Source organism: Carassius gibelio, chromosome B22 (genome assembly GCF_023724105.1).
Source record: "Carassius gibelio isolate Cgi1373 ecotype wild population from Czech Republic chromosome B22, carGib1.2-hapl.c, whole genome shotgun sequence".
NCBI lineage: Eukaryota > Metazoa > Chordata > Actinopteri > Cypriniformes > Cyprinidae > Carassius > Carassius gibelio.
Genome location: NC_068417.1, coordinates 11,156,343 through 11,181,642, shown reverse-complemented (window position 1 = coordinate 11,181,642; position 25,300 = coordinate 11,156,343). Strand labels below are relative to the sequence as shown.

Genomic DNA, 25,300 nt, shown 5'->3' with positions numbered 1-25,300 from the left:
CTAGCCAACTGTGTAAATAATAATAAGAAAATTATATATATATATATATATATATATATATATATATATATATATATATATATATATATATATTGTATTGGACAGAACAACAGTAATTCCTACTGGAATAATTCCAATTCCTTGGAATAATGTCAAAAACAAAAAGGAATTTTGTAATGGTTTCATGGAAACTTTAAGATTTTTTTTTTTTTTTCAACAGGGTAATGATACTCCTACTGTGCCGCACATTATTGACAATATTAAGCTGAAGCTTGACTTTGCACATTTAAAAATCGCAAATCAAATCACAATCGCAATATCGGTCAAAAAAAATCGCAATTAGATATTTTCCCTATATCGCACAGCCCTAATGGTGACCCAAGCTCCAAAGCTGCAACCCCCCCTTGGAGGGCCATTTCACTTTGTCACTTATTAGTGACTCTGTTTCCTTTAGCATCCTGTCCAGCCTAGTCTCAGCCTCGGACGTCACACCCATGGACCGCTGGCTGAACATTAGATGCATATAACACAAGAAAGATGCGTGTGTCACCTTTTTTGACATTCTGCCTTGGATAAAATCCGACTTATTCATATTCTTATTCTTATTTCAGGGTTTTCGCTGGGCATTAAAAAGCATTAAAAGTCCTTAAATGGATTTTGCAAAAATTAAGGCCTTAAAGGGCATTAAAACGCATTAAATTTGATTCCTACAGGCATAAACATTTTTTTTATAGTTTTGAAGAGAATTTTATATCAATTTCTTTGAATATAGCCTTCATAATTAATAATTTTATTTGCTTTCGCAAAATGTACGTTAGTGTGATAAACACACGGAACCAGTTTGGTAATTGGTTTCGGCCGGAGCAAAATTGCCATGATACGGAGGTGACGCGACAAATCTACAAGTAATAACGTTACGACGACAACTGATGCTGTCACCACCGTTTGTGGAGCAGCTAACATTACCACAGCAAAATCGAGCGACATTCGATCAACGTTTGGCTCGAATGCGACTTTGCAGGCGGAGGTGCTCTGGTGTCTGAACACAGCTGTCCATCACCACTCTTATGCGTCCAATGAAGGTGTTTCTGAGTTGTTTCAGGCAATGTTTCCTGATTCTGAAATCGTCAAATCTTTCTCTTGTGGCAAGGACAAAACCAGCTACATTTTAAAATTTGGACTTGCCCCATACTTCATTTATGTACTTTGAATACATTAAGTTCCAGCATTTAAAAAGTTGAGCTTATTGAAGAGCTGTTTTTGTGATGATAAAATTATAAAAATGGCATTAAAAAGGCATTAAATTTAATTTGAAGATACCTGCAGAAACCCTGTATTTGTGTAAGAAGTTGGCACGTGACGAATCTGCATTTTGGCGGATAGCCTATGCTTGCTTGTTGCATGACATGAATGGATATTTTATTTCTTTTTTTTACAACATACAACAACTGCAAAGGAATCTGAACCTAACCAAAAAAAGACAGATGAAGCTAGATGCCCGAATCCAGACCCCCGACAGCGTCATAAAGGTGATCCATTAGACCAGTGTTTTACATTTATGTCAGGATATGGACCATATACACTGAAAAAAAGAATCCGTAAATTTATTTAATTTTTATTTGGCAAGTTTTTGCACAAGCATTTTTCAAGTAAATTTACACATTTGGAAATTAAGTAAATCTACTTAACTAAGTTAAGTAAAAATAATAAAAAAAAAAAACTAATAAGTACATTTAACTTGACATGTTAAATTTTATTGAGTAAATTTTAATTAAAGCATTTAGCAGACACTTTTATCCAAAGCGACTTACTGTGCATTCAGGCTGACAATTTTCACCTATCAAGTGTTCCCGGGGAATCAAACCCCCAATCTTACGCTTCCCACATAGCAACATTGTTTCGGCCCAGATCCGGCCCACATCTGGCACCAGTGGAAAGATGATCTGGCCCACATGCAGCGTGGACTGATGGCACTTGGGTGGACCACTTCTGTTTGCCAGAGCTGAGCCACAAGCAGACCATAGAAATGCCACATGTCAGCCAGAGTAAAGAAATTAACCAGAACTGGACCTTATCTGAGCCACAAAATCTGTGTATATTAAATATGAAGTAATTTCAGCTTTAATAAGCCTGTTAACAAGCAGAATCACTGAAGGAAAGAAGAGAACAGAAAAAGAGATGAGCAGAAACACAAGAACTACAACTGACTTCAGCCACAACCTTAGATGGAATAAAATGAAGATAAAAGAAGACATTAAATCACTCAAGCTCTCAGAAGAGAAGGATTAAACAACTCAACAAACAGCTTTACCAGCTTCACTTATTACTAACTTACTTTATTTATTTTACACATCTACAAAACTTTTTATTGAGAATAAACAGAAGTTTAACTCCAATGTGTTTCACCATAACAGTGATTAGTGTTATCATTAGTTGGGCTCTTAACTCTTATTATATATTTTGTCTTTTTTTGGCGGCTTTGACGGTGTGTTTGTTAAACACATTTGCAGCTTCAAAGAAAGCTAAAGTGACATGATATCAAGTGACGGCTGTTTTCTGTTGATGGTTTTATAATCATCATGACATACACTGGTTCACTGATGTTTTTTTTTTTTTTTATCTAACAATTATGTTTTTTCCAATGATACATTCATATTACAAACCCTGTGTTTCTGCCGTATGAGATCCAGCAGCATTATAACAATCAGTTAAAATCTTTTAACAAACATGAGCTAAAAAAAAATATTAAACTTTGCTGCCACACACAGATATAAACAATCAGCACATGAATCTCGATAATGGTGACAATCAGAAATATTTAGATAAACTGATCCATTCAGAACTTCGCTGAAAAGCTACTAAGTCACAACTAAACAACAGCAAAAAATATAAGAAAATATTAAGAATTAAACGAAATAATAGGACAATTCAGCTGCATAATTTATTCATGTTGCAATGCATGCTGGGAGGATTGTACTATGCTAGTACCCAGCATGCATTGCAGCAAGGTACATTTGATTGTCACCATTGTTGAGATTCATGTTCTTACTGTTGATGTATGTGTGTGTCATCATAGATTGACTTTTTCATGTTTGTTAAAATCTTCTAACTGATTGTTGTAATATTCCTGGTTATTATGCTGCAGAAACACAGGGTTTGTGATGTGAACATATTAATTAAACAATTGTTAGATTAAAAAAAAACAAATCAGCCTGTTTCATGTTGATAATAAAACCATCAACAGATAACCGCCATCACTTGACCTAAATTAGTTTTAGTTTTCTTTGAAGCTGTAAATGTGTTTAACAAACACACTGTCAAAGCAGCTAAAAAAGACAAACGATAGAATAAGAGTTAAGAGTGCAACTAATGGAAACACTAATCACTGTTATGGTGACACATATTAAACTTTTGTAGATGTGTAAAATAAATAAAGTCAGTCTGGTTAGTAATAAGTGAAGTTGTTAAAGCTGTTTGTGGAGTTGTTTAATCCTCCTCTGATGAGATATCCAGATATTTAATGTCTTCTTTTATCTTCAATTGATTTCATCTAAGGTTGTGGCTGAAGTCAGTTGTAATTATTGTGTTTCTGCTCATCTCTTTTTCTGTTCTCTTCTTTCCTTCAGTGATTCTGCTTGTTAACAGGCTTATTAAGGCTGAAATTACTTCATATTTAATATACACAGATTTTGTAGCTCAGATAAGGTCCGGTTCTGGTTAATTTCTTTACTCTTGGCTGACATGTGGCATTGCTATGGCCTGCTTGTGGCTCAAATCTGGCAAACAGAAGTGGTCCACCCAAGTGCCATCAGTCCATGCTGCATGTGGGCCAGATCATCTTTCCACAGGTACCAGATGTGGGCCGGATCTGGGCCGAAACAATGTTGCTATGTGGGTTTCTAATGCAATATTCTGCCACTGAGCTACAGGAACACTTCGAGATTTTGTGACAAATAAGTGCAAATTTCACTTACTTACTTTTTTATTTTGGAAAAAGGAATTTGGAAAAGTTTTTACACTAATAAAAAACCCGAAACAGAGATTCTAGAAATGTCTAAATGTATAAAAAAATTTTTTTCAAAACAGTTTTATCAAATGAGGGTAAATAAGTCTCTCACTTATGTCCCTTTAAACCAGTTTACAGCAAAGACAGCACGAAGGACTGGATTCACATGATAAATATTCTGCAATTAAGAAAACAGACAAAAGAAATTGCACTGTAAAACCCGATAAGTAAACTTTACTCAAACCGTTTGAGTAAATAGATTGCCTTGATTTAAACCATGTAAGTTTTAAAACTTTGCATTTAAGTAATTAAGTGATTAACTAAGTGCTGATTGAGAATTAGTGATGAACAGCTGCTGTTAACAAACAGAATCACTGAAGAAAAGAGAAACACAAGAACTACTACAACTGACTTCAGACACAGCCTTATGTGGCCAGATGGCAGAGGGAAGGTATGAATTAAGTGAACTTAGATGAATTAAAGACCCAAAGGGTTAACAATGCCTGACTACGCCACCCTGGGAATCTCACCCAAGGAATTTATTTAAGATACTATACACAGGTCCCCCACTCTGTGGCAAAATAGACAATGGAGACAGAGGTACTGGTATAAAAATAGAACTATTTATTTTGAATTTAATGACAAAAGCTTAAGATGCATTCATTGTTAAAATGGGACCAGAATTACACAAATGGTCCAGAAAAGACAATGAGGAGCTGCAGCCTGGGCTACATGACTGGCCGTACATGCCTTTACTCTAAGTACACTGAGCCCCAGTGCACACGGCAAATCACAGCACTCTGTGAGGAAACACCATCACCACCCAAAGAAAGACTTCAGCCCTGATCTCCTTAAAAGGCCTGCAGCTCCTGTAACACAGAATCTCAGAGACACACACTCAAATACAAACAAAAATAATTAACATAAGATTTAGGCAGGCAACACAGCTGACACTTAATGCCTGGCAAAGTTAACCAAATTAAATAAAAAAAAAAAACAAAAAAAACAATTGTCACTGAAACAAACAGAAAGAAAAACAAATCACGCCAGTACACAAAATAACAAATAAACCAATTAAATGAAAACACAACTGGACCATATAAATGCAAAAACACTCCCAAACCATAGACATGTAAATAACTAGACGCCTCATTGGCCGCTCGACCGCACGTCAACGTCGCCGCCATATTGGAGCGGGCAACTCTCATAACTCTCACATCAGGACAGAAGAAAACATACCTGACTCATCGACAGATTTGACACCTACAAACGGTCACACGATAATAAAAACAGATCTCGGGGTGTAATCTTTCACAGGTAAGACTCAGCTGTTCTTCCTCGATGTTTTTTGGTCATTTTTAACATTATGTTGACAGCTTAATTAACCACCAATGTCAGACGATTAATAATATCGCTAGCGTAGTTAGCAGTGAAAGCTGAGACTTTATAAGAATTCAAAGTTTAAATTAATTCTTATTACGTTTTACATATATAGCCGTTTATATAATAAACTAAATGGTGTTATGAGCACAATATAGAGTGAGCCCTTTAATCTAGATTAATGATGGAGCTAAAGCTTCTGTCTTTAAACTCACTACCGTTACTTATTTACAAAGATGAAGTGGTAACACTTTAAAATACTAGTCCTTTAGTTAATGTTAGTTAATTCATTAATTAACATGAACAAACAATGAACAATACATTTATTACTTTATTTATTCATCTTTTGTTCATGTTAGTTAATGAAAATACAGTTTTTCATTGTTAGCACAACTTTTGATTTAAATAATGCATTAGTAAATGTTGAAATGAACATCAACTAATATTAATGAATGCTGTAGAAGGATTGTTCTTGCTTAGATCATGTTAACTAAAGTAGTTAACTAATATTAAATAATGGACCGTTATTCAAAAGTGTTACCGATTAAGTTTATCATCACTTGATTATAAGGATTTCATTGCTTTCCATAAAACTGTGAACTGATTCTATGTATTCTTTTTTCTTCCCTTTTAGCCATTTGCAAACAGGACAAGGACAGCCTTAAGGAAAGCTGTTCTCTGCATTTCCAAGAGACAAGACTATACCTCCCTAGACTAGTGTTGTGTTTGTACTAAACCCAGAGCAGCCCTGAATGAATGTTCAGCTCATATTGTAATACTATAGACTACATTTAAAAAGCTTTGCACAGGCTGTTTAATGCTGATCATGTACTCGTAAAAAACTACATGATGTAAATAGCTTAGAAATGAAAAACACAGGAACTCATAGTGAGTCCAGCTGCAATATCATGATAAACTCATTGTGATGTTGTTATAATTATTATTAATTTTGATTAATATCATGTTTTTTGAGGGGAGCATCTCATATTCTGGTCTGTGATAAACATAAGTATACTTTGAGATTTTGTGGTACAAGGTAAACCTCACATACTCACACCCAAACATATGTGTTAACATACATGGAAAAATAAATCACTTTCATAAATAAATCAGTTTCAAAATGTGTGTGTTTTCTGCATGAGTGCGTGTAATATGCATTATAGAACATTATGTTCTGTGTTAAGGCTGGTTCACACGGCAGGATAATTGGGCCGATTTTAGCCCCGATTCAGCCCTTCCGACAATCTTAGGATGCTCCGATTATCGTAAAATAATCTGATCAAATATTCCTGCCGTGTGTGGTGTGTTAAGACTAATCTCCTCTGCTCGGAAGAATGTCGGGACCGCTCCGATCTCAAATCGGGGATATCCAACATGTTGGATTTATTTTGCCCGATTTCTTCTCGTGTGTGGTGTCCCCCGAGGACAAACAATCACGCAGCCTGTGGACTGTGGCGTGTAGCCAATCAGAAAGCGAGGTGACGAGGCAGTGATAGTACCGGGAAACAAAATCAAAACAGCCGGCGTATATAATATAACAAATACAAATAAAGTCGATGGGCATAACTACATCCACAACTGCAGTCCACCAGAGTACATGGAAACTAATATATGAATGTTTATTTCAACGGTTATTAATCTGTGTAGTACGTAACAACATTTCTATGAGATAAAACAACAACTTATCTCCATATCATGATATAGCAAGTATAGTCCATGCTCGCGTCGTCTCCACCTCTTTGACCATCGCCTTTTCTTATTTTTCTTATGTTTTTTTTCCCGTTAAAAACAAAGCACAAACCATGGCCACTGCATCCTCTTCGTCCGCCATGATTGTTTACTCTAAAGTCACGTTTGATCTCGAGGGATTTTGCGAGATTTCCCGTCTGACCTGGGAATGCTCGGGAGTCAAATCGGTTCGTGTGTGATGTGTTGATATTGCCGTGTGGCTGCACACCACACACGGAGCGACCAAAACTGTTAGACCCGTGATTTTTTATCGCCGTGTGTGGGGTCTCTCAGGTTTGGAAAATCTGCCGACAATTTTAAAATCGTCCCGTGTGAACCAGGCCTTAAGGCTGGTTCACACGGCAGGATAATTGGGCCGATTTTAGCCCCGATTCAGCCCTTCCGACAATCTTAGGATGCTCCGATTATCGTAAAATAATCTGATCAAATATTCCTGACGTGTGTGGTGTGTTAAGATTAATCTCCTCTGCTCGGAAGAATGTCGGGACCGCTCCGATCTCAAATCGGGGATATCCAACATGTTGGATTTATTTTGCCCGATTTCTTCTCGTGTGTGGTGTCCCCCGAGGACAAACAATCACGCAGCCTGTGGACTGTGGCGTGTAGCCAATCAGAAAGCGAGGTGACGAGGCAGTGATAGTACCGGGAAACAAAATCAAAACAGCCGGCGTATATAATATAACAAATACAAATAAAGTCGATGGGCATAACTACATCCACAACTGCAGTCCACCAGAGTACACGGAAACGAATATATGAACGTTTATTTCAACGGTTATTAATCTGTGTAGTACGTAACAACATTTATATGAGATAAAACAACAACTTATCTCCATATTATGATATAGCAAGTATAGTCCATGCTCGCGTTGTCTCCACCTCTTTGATCATCGCCTTTTCTTGTTTTTCTTATGTTTTTTTCAGTTAAAAACCAAGAACAAACTATGGCCACTGCATCCTCTTCGTCCGCCATGATTGTTTACTCTAAAGTCACGTTTGATCTCGAGGGATTTTGCGAGATTTCCCGTCTGACCTGGGAATGCTCGGGAGTCAAATCGGTTCGTGTGTGATGTGTTGATATTGCCGTGTGGCTGCACACCACACACGGAACGACCAAAACTGTTAGACCCGTGATTTTTTATCGCTGTGTGTGGGGTCTCTCATATTTGGAAAATCGGCCGACAATTTTAAAATCGTCCCGTGTGAACCAGGCCTTATGTGCATTATGTGTGTGTGTGTGTGTGTGTGTGTGTGTGTTAAGGCTGGTTCACACGGCAGGATAATTAGGCCGATTTTAGCCCCGATTCACCCCTTCCGACAATCTTAGGATGCTCCGATTATCGTAAAATAATCTGATCAAATATTCCTGCCGTGTGTGGTGTGTTAAGACTGCTCTCCTATGCTCGGAAGAACGTCGGGACCGCTCCGATCTCAAATCGGGGATATCCAACATGTTGGATTTATTTGGCCCGATTTCTTCTCGTTTGTGGTGGCCCCCGAGGACAAACAATCACGCAGCCTGTGGACTGTGGCGTGTAGCCAATCAGAAAGCGAGGTGACGAGGCGGTGAGAAAGTACCTGGAAACAAAATCAAAACAGCCGGCGTATATAATATAACAAATATAACAAATACAAATAAAGCCGATGGGCATAACTACATCCACAACTGCAGTCCACCAGAGTACATGGAAACGAATATATGAACGTTTATTTCAACGGTTATTAATCTGTGTAGTACGTAACAACATTTCTATGAGACAAAACAACAACTTATCTCCATATTATGATATAGCAAGTATAGTCCATGCTCGCGTTGTCTCCACCTCTTTGACCATCGCCTTTTCTTGTTTTTCTTATGTTTTTTTTCCGTTAAAAACAAGCACAAACTATGGCCACTGCATCCTCTTCGTCCGCCATGATTGTTTACTCTAAAGTCACGTTTGATCTCGAGGGATTTTTCGAGATTTCCCGTCTGACCTGGTAATGCTCAGGAGTCAAATCGGTTATGGAAAGCCTTTTTAACATTTTTTCTTTAAGCTGTACTAGTATCTTTTTTCAAGTTACTAGTACTTATTTTTTAGATACTAGTATCTTTTCCGTTAAGTACTAGTACTTATTCATTAGGTACTAGTGCTTATTCATTAACTACTAGTGCTTATTTATAGGTACTAGTGCTTATTCTTTAGGCACTAGTGTCTTTTGTAAAGTTACTAGTACTTAATCATTAGATACTAGTGCTTAATCATTAGATACTAGTACTTATTCACTAGATACTAGTGCTTATTTATTAGGTACTAGTACTTATTCACTAGATACTAGTACTTATTTATTAGGTACTAGTATTTATTAATTAGATACTAGTACTTATTGATTAAATACTAGTACTTATTTATTAGATACTAGTATTTATTTATTAGGCACTAGTACTTATTCATTAGATACTAGTACTTAATTCAATAGTGACTAGTAACTTTTATATTGTTACTAGTAACAAATTTTAATTTTTTGCTATTGACTTCTATGGGGATCCGTCATTGAGATATCAACTATTGAGTTTTGACTAGTATGTATTCCACTAGTGACTAGTACTTAATTTTTATGTACTAGTGTGTATTTTTTAGATACTAGTACTCATTCATTAGATACTAGTACCTATTAAATAGACACTAGTACTTATTCATTAGATACTAGTACTTATTATTAGATACTACACTCTAAAAACGGCTGGGTTATTTTTTAACCCAAAATGCTGGGTTGAGTCTGTTGGGTCATTTTGTTGGGTTATTTAATTTCTTTTTAAACACTTTTGGGTAGTTTCAATTTACCATGTGTTGGGTTAAACCTGCTGGGTTGCGTCGCTGGGTTGTTTCAGGCCAGCGCTGGGTTATTTAACGCGCCTTGAAGATGTTTAAATTGCTCCCCAACTGTCACTTTGGAAGAACAACGGGGCAAAGCCACGGCTTTCAACTGTTTTAAGGTAAGTTTATTTAATGTTTTCAATAATAATTATTTTAAATTGGCAGAATAATAACTTTTTTTTGCAGCAACAATACTGTTAAACGTCTACAGGCCAACATTATTTACGTTAAATGATGAACTGTTTACCTCAAACGGCCAACCTACGTTACGCGACTCGCATAATCGTGTTAAGGTATCTGAGACGACAGATTAATAAAGTTTTATTAAGTTTCAGACAGTGACTGATGGCTGAAATATGCGAATACCTGTGAAAATAGAGGAAAAAGTAGTTTCTGACACTGAAAAGCCAATTTGATATTTAAGTGAGTCAAATGAGTTCAAAAAGTGAATACGACTTTCTGCTCTAATGTAAACGCCTGCAGTTGTCCATATCGACATTTAAATCATACAAATTACGTACAATATAGTCGGACCGCAGGTCTAAAAGAACCGACGACCCGGTTCAAGTAAACCGGTTCAGTAATTCTCGAACAAAGTGATTCCCGGAAAAGAATCGACGTCTCAGGGCATTTCAAAGTGCGCGCACGCACAGCGAGTGACGCTGGCCGCGTAAGTGAAGTGATTTGATGCTTTTGTGGTTTATAAAGTCTTTTTACATACAAATTATAATTCAAAATGTGTTTTTTTTTTCCTGTCAGAAAAGCGCATGGATACATTTGTGAGAGAAAAACTCGTCGAGTGCAGTCTTATTGAGGCGTCTAACGGTAAGTTCGTGTTTATTATACATTTTACATAATTGTTTGTCTGTGATAATCAACTAACGTTAACCATATAGTTAAAGCTGCACCAGAATGTACCTAATTTATGAGCGTAAACATCATATATTAATTTTCCAGATCGTGTTTTTGACTTGTCCTTATCACTTTGGTACATCTATAAGTTTTTATATATGGACTGTTTTACCTACGTGACTTGTCATAGAAATGTCTGTGTGCGCATGCAGTGTGATCTCCCTTATCTGTGCCAGTGACTGTGTGTGTTTGATATAGCCAGCATATTAACATAAAACTGTGATTTATAATGACTGGAACATCCCATTGATTAGACAGTTTGAAAGCACACCTTTCAGCCAATCAATATATCATATTCTGCTTCTGTAGACCAACTCATAGGTGAATTTAACTCATAGTCATGATGGGTCAATTTCATGATTAACTTCACACAGTTAATTGAACTGAATCACTGTTATTAAAACAATTTGTATTTTTTCTTTTTTTTCAACTTTATTTTAAAGGTTGGAACAAACATGGAATTCCTTAACTGAGCAGAGTCCACAAAACCCCATCCAATTGTCGTGGCGATTTAAAAATGCCAGCAGATTTCTCAGGCATTGATCATAATCAATGGACAGGTAAGGATATTCTGGACTATTTTCAAAAGGAATTGCAAATTGTATATTTAATTGTATTTTTCCACATGTGGACATATACATTGTGAAATAGTCCAAACTCAATTGAAAAGCATTTGTATTTCAGATGCCTTACACAGAAAGCTGTCAATTTGTGTCAAGGGTAGGACTATACTATGGGGCGTGTTTGTATTGGGAGATATTTTGTAGTTTTTACCCCAAAACTCTCACTGTTTGCACTCTGATGCACGTCAGCAAACAACATTGCAGTTCTACTCTTATTTACCTAGCTGCATCTTACCCTATATTTTATTCCTCCGGTGAAAAGCATTTGGTTAATGGTGAATATTGACCAGTAGTACCATGTGGTGGCTCTAACATTTAGCGGGTGATAGTAGCTGCATTTGGGGTAAAAATGACAGAATTATTTATTGTGTGAGGTGCCAAGAATATAGGGAGATCCGGGTTGCACTGTCTGTTCTTTATCACACATCTCTCGGAGCGGCAGCTGCCTTTAGTAGTGCCTTATAACCTCCATTGTTCAAAGCATTTTGCACAGTTGTCTTTGAGTGACGTCACCTCCCAATACAAACACTCTCCATAGTATGGTCCCACCTCTGACAAAAATTGACAGTTTTCAATGTGAGTCATTGGAAATTCAGATGCTAAAGATTCCATTTGAGTTTTGGCAGGTAACATGTGCGACACAGTGAAAAAACAGACATGGTAATTCATAAAACCTCATGTACTTGTTCTTATGTTGCATCTATGCTAACATTAGTCTGTTTCTCTCTTATTCCAAGGTCACCGTAGCCACCAGATCCAGTCGGTATCCAGATCAGAGGGTCACTGCAGTCGCCCGGATCCAGTACGTATCCAGACCAGATGGAGATCATCATCTAGAAAGGATCTCTACTGCCCTGAAAGACAGCGGAGACCAGGACAACTAGAGCCCCAGATACAGATCCCCTGTAAAGACCTTGTCTCAGAGGAGCACCAGGACAAGACCACAGGAAACAGATGATTCTTCTGCACAATCTGACTTTGCTGCAGTCTGGAAATTAACTACTGGTTTCGTCTGGTCAGAGGAGAACTGACCCCCCAACTGAGCCTGGTTTCTCCAAAGGATTTTTCTCCATTCTGTCACCGATAGAGTTTTGGTTCCTTGTTTTTCTTTAGTTGGGGACAATTAATATCAAGCGATATCATCCACTTGATTGCACAGAGGGACGATAAATCACTGAATCAATGACGAATTGACTTTAACTGAAAACTGAGTGTTTACTTTTGTCCCTTTGCATTATTACACACTATTTTCCTATTTAATACTGTAAAGCTGCTATGATGCAGTATTTGATCAATATGACAGGCTTATTACTCATAATACATGGAAAATACAGCTACAAACTGACTTTGTTTTTCCATTTGAAATTTGGCAGTCACTAAACTGAAACCGTAATTTTTGTTCAGTGTTTTTGAAACAGTGTTTTTGTTCAAGATTTGCAATTGTGTTTGGATTGTCACAATTTGTCACATGTGCAAAACGCAATTGAAAATATAATTAGCAATTCCTTTTGAAAATTGTCCTTCCATAGACAGGCTCTATAACGGAGTACACTGCTCTCAGGTGTAGATCTTTGCTTCAGAGCTTAAGTGTTTGACAATAGTTCACACAAAAATGAAAATTGTCACTAATTATTCACCCTGGTCTGAAAGCTCTCGAATATCAACGAAAATATCTTAACTTGTGTTCTGAAGATGAACAAATGTCTTACGGGTTTGTAACGACATGAAGTTGAGTAATAAATGACAGAATTTTCATTTTTGGGTAAACTATATGTTGAACTACCCTAAGCAGTGCACATCTACCTACGTAGGAGTCTTTATATACTTGATATAAATTTAAGGACATCTTTAAATGATTTTACATTTAAATTTAAAGAATGTTAATTGTCAATGTCATTTCACTGTGTATTTAAATAGCTAAAAATCTCAAAATGTAATAGTTAAACAGCTAGACACAGGTCATTCAGAAATAATTTTCTTATTTATTGCAACTGTATTTCTGTGATTTTTATTTATTTATTTTGCATTTGCTGGAAACAAAAAAGGGGAAAATTCCATGTTGTTTGTCATTGGTAAATATTTTTGAATGTCAGATGGCATTAAAAATATTTTTTAACAGTCTAAATAACCTGTATTCTTCATTATTTATTAGTCCATGATTGCTTTGTTAAGCAAAAGTGAAATTATGAGAATAACCCAGCAAGAATAACCCAGAATCATAAAAATGCAAACCCACAAATGGTAAAAATGACTCTATCTTGGGTTTTCTCAATAACCCAGCATGCTGGGTTAAAATGTGTAAACCAGCATGCTGGGTTACTTTAACCCAGCATGTGTTCTGTCCAATATTTACCCAGTGCTGGGTTGCCAATTGGGTTATTTTTAACCCAGACATTTTTAGAGTGTAGTACTTATCAATTATATACTAGTACTTATTGTTTAGATACTAGTAATTATTCATTAGGTACTAGTTCTTGTTTATTAAAAACTAGTTCTCATTCATTAGATACTAGTACCTTTTAAATAGATACTAGTACTTATTTAATAGATACTAGTTCATATTCATTAGATACTAGTACTTATTCTAAATGTTACTAGTATGATTTTTTATTTTACTAGTAATTTTTTTTGTTGAACTCTACTGTAGCCATTTGGACTAGTCATAACATAAGACAAGTGAAAAGGCAGATCTGACTAGTAAGATAAGAATAGTTAGTAGTGATTAAAAAAGGTACTAGTGTCTAAAGAATAAGAACTAGTACCTAATGAATAACTACTAGTATCTATTAAATAAGAACTAGAATCTAAAGAATAAGTACTAGTATCTAAAAAATAAGTACTAGTATCTAATGAATGCTTACTAGTAATATTTAAATAGATACTAGATACTATTGCAATAATTACTAGTCAGAAATTAAAAGATGATATCAAAAAAAGAAAAACTCTGAGTCCCTGTTCGTTTGGAGATATCTTCAACCTCATTAAGAACTAGTAAGAATGCATTTGGAGATATCTTCATTTAAACAGATCATTACATAAACATGAGTTCCTCTCCACCGTCCAATCAGAGTCCACATGGTAATAGTGATGGGAAGTTCGATTCTTTTCCGCGAACCGGTTCTTTCGGACGGTTCGATTCAATAAACCGGTTGAAAAAACCGGTTCATCGGTTCTTTCACGCTCGACGTAATGACGTCATTGGCGATGACGTAATGACGTCACGTCTATCAAACATTCAAATATATAAAGTCAGTAATCATAACTTTAGTCAGTTAAAACCTCATAATCATGAAAAGTTTACATTTGAGTTTTGCAACAACACCTAAATACAGTAACAGCAATAATGTGCATATGAGGATTTAAGTCTTCAAGATATAAAGTAAATGAATTAGGTGTCATCAGCGCAGAAACCCTAAACATAATCCATTGCGATGTATTTGTTATTAAATGAACTTACGTTTTGCCAGATTGCCCTTCATCCAAGCCCTCGAAATACCCGCGCTCATAATATTACTAGTACAGAATCAGAATCAATCACCGAAAGAATCCCTTCGGTTCAGACATGCTGTGAGTCAGTTGGCTTCACGCTGAATCGCGCATGCGCAGTATCATCAGTTCATCGGTTCTCAATTCGGACGCGTCCGACAGAAACGATTCTCGGTTGAGTGTACTGATGATCCGAAAACCGATGCAACCGGTTCTTGACTCGAGAACGAGAATCGCTCTAACCGGCACGTGCTGCAGTTCAGTGTCATCAGCTGCTCTACTCGTGTTCATGTTCTGTTTACTACAAACTCAATTTGTGAATGTCATCAACTATAAATACAGTACAGATATCTCATAAATCATCCCTTATTCCTATTAAACATAAGAGTCTTTAGAGTCTTAATTATTGTCCAACTTACCTAAAAACCCATTTGGCCTATACATTATATACAATATACAGATTGGAAACATCAATCTAAAAAAAATAATAATAACAAAAATCAAAATAAAATATAGTTATTTTATCACACTTTCCGATGTTTAACAAAATACTTACAAAATTACACGCATGCGCAATATCATCAGTTCATCGGTTCTCAATTCGGACGCGTCCGACAGAAACGATTCTCGGTTGAGTGTACTGGTGATCCGAAAACCGAAGCAACCGGTTCTTGACTCGAGAACGAGAACTGCTCCAGCAGTGGGCGTGTTCGTTCATTATCTGGCTCGGCTCGGTGTTCATCTTCAGTTTGGTCTTCACAGCATTTCATTCAGTGTACTGTTTGAGTAAATGGATTACCCCGGGATATTGGTTTATTCTGACTCAGAGAGAGTGTCAGTCACGTTAAAAAAGTTAACAGCTTAAGTAATTTGTGGATTTATGCTTATTGGAGACGTGAACCGTTTCAAACGATTCAGTTCGATTTGGTGAACTGGTTCAACCGGTTCACTAAGAAGAACCGGTTAAATTGAACGATTCGTTCACGAATCGGCCATCACTACATGGTAATACAATACGCAGAATAAATTTGATAGTTAAGGAAGGCTTACTGGCTTTGTATGTTAGACTAGATATTGCTAAATTGTTACCATGAAAACAAAAGGAATTATTACAAACCTGTTGTCCAATAAAAGTAAATTGACATGTTTTACAACAAATTTGCTTCATTAACATCAGTCGAGCGTTTGAAATAACTTCCATAAACTTATCATGGGCGAAACTACATCGCTTGTACATTCACTGTTTACCGCTCGGTTTCAGGGGCAGTGACTGTAATTCATCTTATTCGCTTGACAGTGCAATAAGTGATGACAGTGATGAATCACTGGGACGACAATTCAAATGAATGAACATTAACGTTAACATTAACATTAAAGAAATATGCAAACTGCCAAACAAAATATGATGACACGAAGAGGAAAATAACTAGGTGTCTTGTCGCATCCTGCCACTAGAGGTCACCCGTACAATGACCAACAAACACATAAGGCTACTGTATTAAAAAAAAAAAAATTCAGAGGTGGCCAAACTCTAAGCTTTGAAATGATATCCATTTTCGGGGTGGACGACCCAGACGGACTCCATTCTGGGGTTGGGCGGGGGGGGATTTGATGAGGAAGATGTCTTGATGTCTTGCCTGCAGTAGCCTACACCTTTTAAAGGGTTATATTTATCTAAATGGATGAAGGTCTGTAAATGTGTTTTGTTATTGAAATAATGAAATAGGGCTGTTATTGGAATTTTTATTATTCTTATTTACAGTAAAGCTGCTAAATAAATAGTACATGATATCATAGGCCTATCACAATTTAGACTACAGCACCGTCATGGATTTAATAAAAAAAAAAAGGGAAAAACAGATTCACTCTTTTATTCATCATAATTTTGTACATTTGCATCTCAACTCGTAGTAGGAGATTGGGTATGTTTGTAAAACTTTTTGTTTCAACATCTGTATCTCGCTGAACTTTTTGAGCTAGAGTGCTAAAACATTTATACGAAGTACCCACATTTGTTCACCACAAAAGGCACCAATTCAGACCTCTGCAAGAATTTTATTCTTTGCCTTATAAATTGATGTCAAATACATAGAGTGCCTTTGTTACAATCTTCTCCACTACTGGGGTATAGGTTTGCTTAATATAGGCCTGCTGATTACAGTCGGACAAAAGAATCAAAAACAGCAGCCACCTCATAAAGTTTGCTTTAAAAACAGGTTAAACAATCTAAAAGAACAATACAAAACAATGTCGGACCTTCTATGAATGATCACATCTCCAGTCCACTTACATTTGATGCAGGAGTGTGTGCGTATGTGTAAATTAGACTACTGGAACAAACCTCCTGCACAGTATACGGTATCCAGTATCCAGTGTACCTATGTAAAGAACATGTAAATAAGAACATGTAGATCTAACAAAAACTGAGTAAATGTGTGTGTGAGATTGTGTATGAATTATCTCAATCAGAGTCACAATGGTGAAAAAAACAATGTTTTTACCCTATGCTGATGGATCCAGCAACTGCATAGTGCACATTCTACCCACACTTCCTTTTATCTTTGAGCTGCCAAAAAAAAAAGGCTCCATGTAGACAACATGAAAGTTCTCAGTTCTAGGGAAACTGTTACAGCTTACCCCACCACCCCTGTCATCCAATGTGTAGTTAGCAGTATTAGCATATGGTTTGAAATTAGCAGTTTAAAACTGCATAACATTTATTCTAATTTAAGTTATATGATTTTATCTGTAACACTTTGTAGTAAGTAAAATAATAGTTTTCGTCAAGTCTCCCGAGGACTTGTCTTGAACTCAAAATCAGGGGCAGATGGGGACTAAATGGCTTTCTTGCAATGGTCCATTACACCTGCTCTTCCACACACCTTACCATAATGGGTTTATATGTGCCAAGCAATTTAATACCACGTGCTAAAATATAACACACTACAGATATATAAATGTTTTTTTTTTTTAATGAATTATATTTGTGTGCTTACTGCCAAAGTTAGCCTGTTATTTGTCTCTCCTGATGTTGGCAAACATAATTTTGAAAAATCAGTTATCAATTAGCTAATATCAGATTGATAAAAAAAAATGAGACTTGTAGGAAGACTTGGGCTGAGGCTAGGTGCACTGTGTTTTTATTTTCCTTTTCAGTGAAATTACTACAGAGTCAATCACAATGGCAGATTTATTGTACAATAATAATCAAGTGATATTATAAGATTATCACAATTGAACAAGATTTTGATTCACATCTTTATTAAATCTTTGTATTCCATCTCGTACCACACTTGACAGCGAATCACTTGACACTTTGCTGTAAACCTATTCCACATTATAATATTCAATAAAACTGTATGTTAACACGTAGGAGCTTGCTGCATGAATCCGTGAGTACGGTTTACAAATCCGAGGGAACGGATTGCGAAAGCGTGCGCACCGATAATGAATTTGTGGGTACGGATTCAAAAACCGAGGGTACGGTTTACAAAATCTGAGCCCATGGATTGAAAGTTCGTGGCACAGTTTGTTAAACAGAGGGAACAGTTTATGATTTCGTGATTACAGTTTATAAACTGAGGGGATGTATTGCAAAACCGTCGCCACGGATTGATTTTTTTCTCCTACAGGTGATGTCCCGGGCTCCCTATTTTTGAATCCGTAGGCTACTCACAAATTCATAATCTGTGCACACGCTTTTGCAATCCGTTCCCTCGGATTTGTAAACTGTAACCTTACAAAATCTGAGCGCACACATTGTAGTTCTCGGATTTTTATGAACCCCATAATTTATATTTTAGAGACGTGACAGACCGATATATCCCCCTCCATGCCCCGCCCCTGTTGGTATGACGTCATATCCTTCACAGATTAGCCCGGGCAGTTTTATGTACTGCACTCCACTTCTGCGCTAATATGGAAAACAGGCAACAGCAAGGCAGCGATAATTTAATATCGCCGGACAATAATGAGCAACCTGTAGTTGCAGTGTTTGACAGAGTTTTTAATGCATTTCAACGTGCCAGACGAGAATTAATGGCTACCACATCTTCAAATGGTACTGACAACATTTTGACTGCAACAAGAGCTCTTTTCAGGAGACGCAGATATCAAGCTCAAGGTAAGTAATTTAGTGAGTATTCTTTGAAGTGACATCATATAGGCAGTTTTAACAGGCAATGGTGATGAACCTAAAATAATGTATTGAAAGATAAATCAATGAACTGAACTACTAATATGGCACAATGGTGTCAAGTGGGCCTTTATGGGGTTTGGCGCTCTGTAGCTGAGAAATTGAAAATCCCTCTCATTAAAATGGGATTAATGTACTAGTAGCACACATATACCCAATTGTCCTACACTAATTATTTATAGTTTTATGCATTTATACACTTGTATTAATACCCATGTTTTCACAACCATCTTTAAATGTACCTTTTGTAGCACCTGGCCATGGTTGCCAGGTTTTCTAAACAAAACCCGCCAAATTGCTTCTAAAAACCTATCGGCAACCTCCCACTCTCTCTCGTGAGGCCAATAAGGAAGTGACTTAAACTGCAATTCATCAACTGGCCGCTTGAGACTGGCTGCAGAAGGGTGTCAATCCCATAAACTCATGTTAAAATGGCCAACTTTACAAGAGGAAAAAACATGTTTACAGCCTAGGCCAAAAAAAATGATTTTGGTCTATATAGCTAATTTTGCCCGAATTTTTTTATAACTCATCCGTTTAAATTATATTAAGACTTAAAGTTCTGCATAATTAAGGGCGTCGCCACTTGAGTGACAAGTGGGTTGCCGCTGCTGACACTTAGGTGGTCGTGGCTTCAGCAACTAGCTCCCGCCTTTTTGCCCATTTTTGATTGTTTCTGGAGTGATGCACAGTGACACGCTGCCAAGAAGGCAACGACTCACTCTGCATACTTTGAGCTTCACAAAAGCTCTTCAGAAGTCTACAGGTGACATCACAGACACATTACGTCGGACGGACATGTTTTTATGCAGTCTATGTTCAAAACTAGCCCAAAACAACACCAGAACGTGATTGTTCCCTCGTAATACCATTTCTCCCCTGCCCCGAGGAGGTCTTTGCACATCTATGAAGAAACACGCTAATCCCATGAAGTGTTAATCTCTTCCTTATTTCGATAGGTCCATTCTTGGAACAGAAGAGGTTGAAAGAAGGAATCATTAAGTTAAATAATAATATAAAATGACTCAACAAAGAGACTGAATCTGATTAATAAAATCAATGTTGATAGGCACATCCACTGGAAGAGGCCGTTCAAGCTGGCAGGTGGGCCTCTTTCTCCTCCCAGGACCAGATCTTCAAAAACTTCCATCTTTGTCTGACCGGCATGCCCTGACAAATAATGGATTAGGTTTGTCATTCACTTTTTCTTCAGCCATGACAAGATGCACTGTATTCATGGCTTGAATGTGTAAAATACATTTAATTTATACATTCAGTGTATTTCAAAACATTAGCACTATCAGTGCAAACATATCTGTAGTTCTGGGGAAAAATGCTAATTTTATTTAAAATGTATTTTTCAAGGAGTTCCAGCGAAGGAGATCACTGATTGTCAACTGTCTACAATTGATTTAAACTGGAGCCTATCAGATTTGAATACTTTCGTTTGTCAGAGCTTCCCTATGATTAGTTTGAACCTGGTGGGTTTTGAGTTGGCAAAAGTAGACAAGGGGAAAAAAATCAAGAAGGTACATGCAAGCTCTGTGAGAGATCTGAAGAAGATTGTGGGAAAAAGCAGACTTTATGTTGTCCCTCGTGCTGAAGTGGGCCAGGTACAGTGTAGTTTTAGTTTCAAAATTGGTGCAGTTAAAACCACTGTAAGATTTTCATGATGTTGTCTCTACAGCCAATCAACTTGCATCTGAGTCAACCAATCATAGGACCTAACCCTGAAACAACAGAGGTAATTTAAAATGTAGTTGTTTTCAGTTGCTCCTTCTTAAGCCTTCTACACACTGCATGATTTTAGGTATCCTTTAAGATAATTGCTGGTCACACTGTGCGACATGTATGTACCGTATTTCTCGGACTATAAGTAACACCTGAGTATAAGTCGCATCAGTCCAAAAATACGTCATGACGAGGAAAAAAACATATATAAGTCGCACCGGACTATAAGTCGCATTAATTCAGAACCAAGAGGAAACATTACCGTCTACTAGAGTCCTGCACGGGTTCGGGTCCCCGACGGGTGACCCGCAAATTTGGCTGAAACGGGTGAAAAATATCCAACTGTGTCTGATATGGATGCGGGTCGGACACAGGGGAAACACGGGTCTAAACACGGGTTCAAAACAGTCACGTGCAAACGTAAAAATAGGCCTACGTTCCACTTTAAAAAAAAAATCACAACCGCAAACGGCTGCATGAGTCATTAGTTAACAGACGTAAAAGATCAGCCAGCTGTTTTTTTTCCGTTGTTTTTGTTTTCCTTTTATATGTGTGTGTGTGTGTGTGTGTGTGTGTGTGTGTGTGTGTGTGTGTGTATATATATATATATATATATATATATATATATATATATATATATATATATATATATATATTAGTGGTGGGCATAGATTCATTTTTTTCATCTAGATTAATCTCACTGTGATCTTGAATTTAATCTAGATTAAAATGTCTCATTCAATTTCTGCCGAAGGCATTCAAAATATGTGTGTTACCCAAATAAAATTGACAAACAGTAAGTCTTTGAGAAGGGGTTTATCAAGCTAGGTGGTGCATTAGAAAAGGGGCTCATCTCCTGTTTCCAAAATGCATCACAAACTGCTTGAAAAAGCTGTAAACTAATTCCACATTGCACAAGGTGCAAACAACATTACTCCCGTTTCACACCAATGTTTAAGTTTTTTTTTCATGTTTGTAGGTGTCAAGGTACAGAAACCAAATAATAGCACTGGATAGTCTTCAATGTAAAAATGAAATATACAATCAAACCTACATTTATTCAGACAACTTCAACATTTCTCACATTATTACAGTTTTGCTATATATATCAAAAATTATAACTAGTGTCTATTTAATTTTTGGTTTGACTGTTAAAACTACAAAGTAATTCAGTCAAGAGCAGTGAGTGATTTTCTTTCATTTTCTTGGATTAACATTACAGCAGCCAGTAGCTAAATTAGGTGCGGTCACTTTAAGAGACTATGAATGCATCCAATATAATACACATCCCATTTTTCCTCAACTGTTTACTTTCACTTAAGAAATAACTGAGTTTTTTTGAGCATAATTTCCAAGGTGGATATTTTGACATATTTTGTATGTATTTGTCAGCACTAGAGCAAAATTAAGCAAATTTCGATCTTCATGTGTTTTGAGACCCCTTTCTCTGCGTGAGCCCTGAACACCAGAACACCGCGAGTACTGAATTGGGCTCTTTCACATCTTTTTCTTTGTTCAAACTGCGATTTGTATTTGTTCGTTCAGGTGCAGGAGGGACTTCGAGGAGAACTTCACAGAAGAGAGCTCGGTTCAGTGTCGCTGTCCGTGATACGCGTCTCTCTCTCTCTCTCTCTCTCTCCGCACCGAACACAGCGCGCGAGTGACCAGTTACTCTGTTCAGCTTTTCCGCGTCTAGTTTTTGGATGCTTTAATGTTTAAAACGACAAGCGGTACGGCTTAAAAACCTGTGAAAAAGATAAGCTTTCGTGATGATGCGCAGCAGTGGCCCATCAACTGTCCTGAGCATCTTTTTAGGCTGTCCTCAGCCAGTCGGTTATATAAAATATCAAGGTGAAAGTCATCATAGCTTGCTTAGTATAGACCCAGATCTCAACCCAACTTTGAGAATAATTAATGGCAATATTTTTTTTATCGCCCGATAAGAGTCTTGCGTTAAAGCAGCACGTTAATGCCGATAACGGCCCACCACTAATATATATATATATATATATATATATATATATATATATATATATATATATATATATATATATATATATATACAGAATCGGAATTAAAATGTGTTTGATTTAAGCCTATTTCAAAATTTGTGTCATTCAATTCCACTTGCATGTATTTGACAATCGGAATATCAGATATTTAATTCCATAGCTAATACATTTGTGAATATTGGCCTAATCTAGACTATCCAGGGTTGTTGTTTTTTTTTTAAATTGCACCTGAAAATGACTTTGTGCATTTCATTCACATGTACGCTCAGGCACAGATCCACCTCTCGCGATGCTCAGCTGTGTACGATTTAAAAATGGGTTAATTCGACTTGAAGCACAAACTCAGACGGTGGTATGATTTGCTCTTTTGTTTTCTTTCAATATCAAAACTACAACAAATGAAAGCGTTTATCTGTATTTCTGACTGATGAGAACTATGGATATTCATAAATCAGTCAATTTTGTATTTTATTATGAGATATTTTATTCTAATGTGATCAGTGACTCAAGCACTGATGGACCAAAGAGCACGTATTTCGACATTTGCAGTAAAAACGTGAAATATAAATTCTCAGAAAATGCATTTAATACCAATATATTGAAACGTCTGTTTATATACTCCATTAATAAAGGAGTCCAGACATTGGAAAAATATCAATCCACATGTGTTTTATATTTAATATGAGGGAAATAGACTTTTAGGTTGCAAAATAATTTTTAGTAATTCTGTCAATTACACCAAGGTTATTACATTGCTATATATTTGCTTCTTATTTATTAAATACGGGCAATTGATTGATAAAACATTGATCAAAATTAAGATAAAATGTATTTATAATGTATTTATAAGTTGATAAATAAGTCGCACCTCACTATAAGTCGCAGGACCAGCCAAACTATGAAAAAAAGTGTGACTTATAGTCCGGAAAATACGGTAATAAACTTGGGTACGACATGCATATAGCCTATACGATGATGACACCTATTGACTTGTAGGCTACAACCCACGTTTCTATAGAAGAATAAAATGTATTTAGCGCCATGTCACATTGATTTCATGACGCATTTTTACTGGTTGGTCAGTAAACGTGGGTCGTAACTGCAAACACGTGTGATGAACATGCTGATTTTATGACACTGCCAGAAAATTATCGTAGACTATCTTTGGACTGTGACAACGGCCATCTTTGAAACTCTCTCACTGTACAATGTAGGACCACTGATTCGGAACCACGATCACAGAAATCACCACGATTGTTCCACGATGCTAATCTTTTCTCTGGGCTTTACAGAGTAAAATAAAAGACAAAGTCTTTCATTTGTAATTTTGGTAATATTTTGTTTTTAATATCAGCCCTTTTATTTTTAGTGTTTCACTGAAACACTGAATGACCAATGATCTTATTTTATTGACAGTCATAATATATAATTATTGTATTATGTATATTGTCAGCACTATGTGGTTGCCATTTTTTAGTTCTAACTATTACAGTTATTTAGCCTAATAAAATGCTTTCTTAAATGTTAGTTATGCATCCAAGAAATGTCATATATTATTCATTTAAAACATTTATGTATCATTTCAATGTAGCTAAAAAGTTAAAAAATTGTTGTATTTAAAATCACTATAAGATTTTCATGATATTGTCTCTACAGATAAGTGACTTGCCTCTCATTCAACCAATAACAGAACCTGAACCTGAAACAACAGAGGTAATTTAATATGTAGTTGTTTTCAGTGAAATAATAATAAAAAAAAAAACAATAAAGGCTTTAACTGCATTTTAATTTGGCATTTTGGTAATATTTATTATTTTAATATAAGCCCTTTTCATTTTTAGTCTTTGACTAAAAAACTGAATGACCAATGATCTTATCTTATTGACAATCATTAAATTATATAGTTATTGTTTATTATGCATATTTTCAACAGCATATTGTTGCCATGTTTTAGTTCTAATTATCACAGTTATTTAATAAAACACTTTCTTATGTTAGTTATGCTTCCAGGAAATATACATTATTAATATTTATCATGTTATTAATGTATAGATTCACTGTAGTTTAATAGTGTCAAAATTGGTGTATTTATATTCACTGAGGTTATAATGTCTTTACAGACAAGCAACTTGCCTCTGAGTCAACCAATCACAGAACCTGAACCTGAAACAACAAATGATTTAGAGGTGAGGTAAAACATATTTCATTTCAGTAGTTATTTCATGTACGCAGATGAATATGAAAATTAGTAACATTGCTATGGCAATTTTGCTGTGCATTACCTGAAAAGCTTGTTTTCGTAGTTGCATGGCAATTCTGAAAACCAATTTTTTTAACTATTTTAACAA

At 36.2% G+C, this 25,300-nt stretch overlaps 2 protein-coding genes across 2 annotated transcripts in view; one reads left to right on the top strand and one right to left on the bottom strand.

Annotated features, from left to right (window-relative positions):
* LOC127988164 (SLAM family member 5) overlaps positions 1-25,300 on the bottom strand; it is a 283,545-nt gene that overhangs the window by 74,334 nt on the left and 183,911 nt on the right. The window lies entirely within an intron of this gene.
* Positions 1-25,300, top strand: part of LOC127988139 (uncharacterized) — a 33,064-nt gene that overhangs the window by 1,082 nt on the left and 6,682 nt on the right. The window contains exons 2-7 of the mRNA XM_052590740.1: positions 1,457-1,529; positions 20,279-20,398; positions 20,575-20,822; positions 20,897-20,953; positions 24,609-24,665; positions 25,073-25,138. Coding sequence (XP_052446700.1) covers positions 1,457-1,529; positions 20,279-20,398; positions 20,575-20,822; positions 20,897-20,953; positions 24,609-24,665; positions 25,073-25,138 — 621 coding nt within the window. The remainder of the gene's footprint in view (positions 1-1,456; positions 1,530-20,278; positions 20,399-20,574; positions 20,823-20,896; positions 20,954-24,608; positions 24,666-25,072; positions 25,139-25,300) is intronic.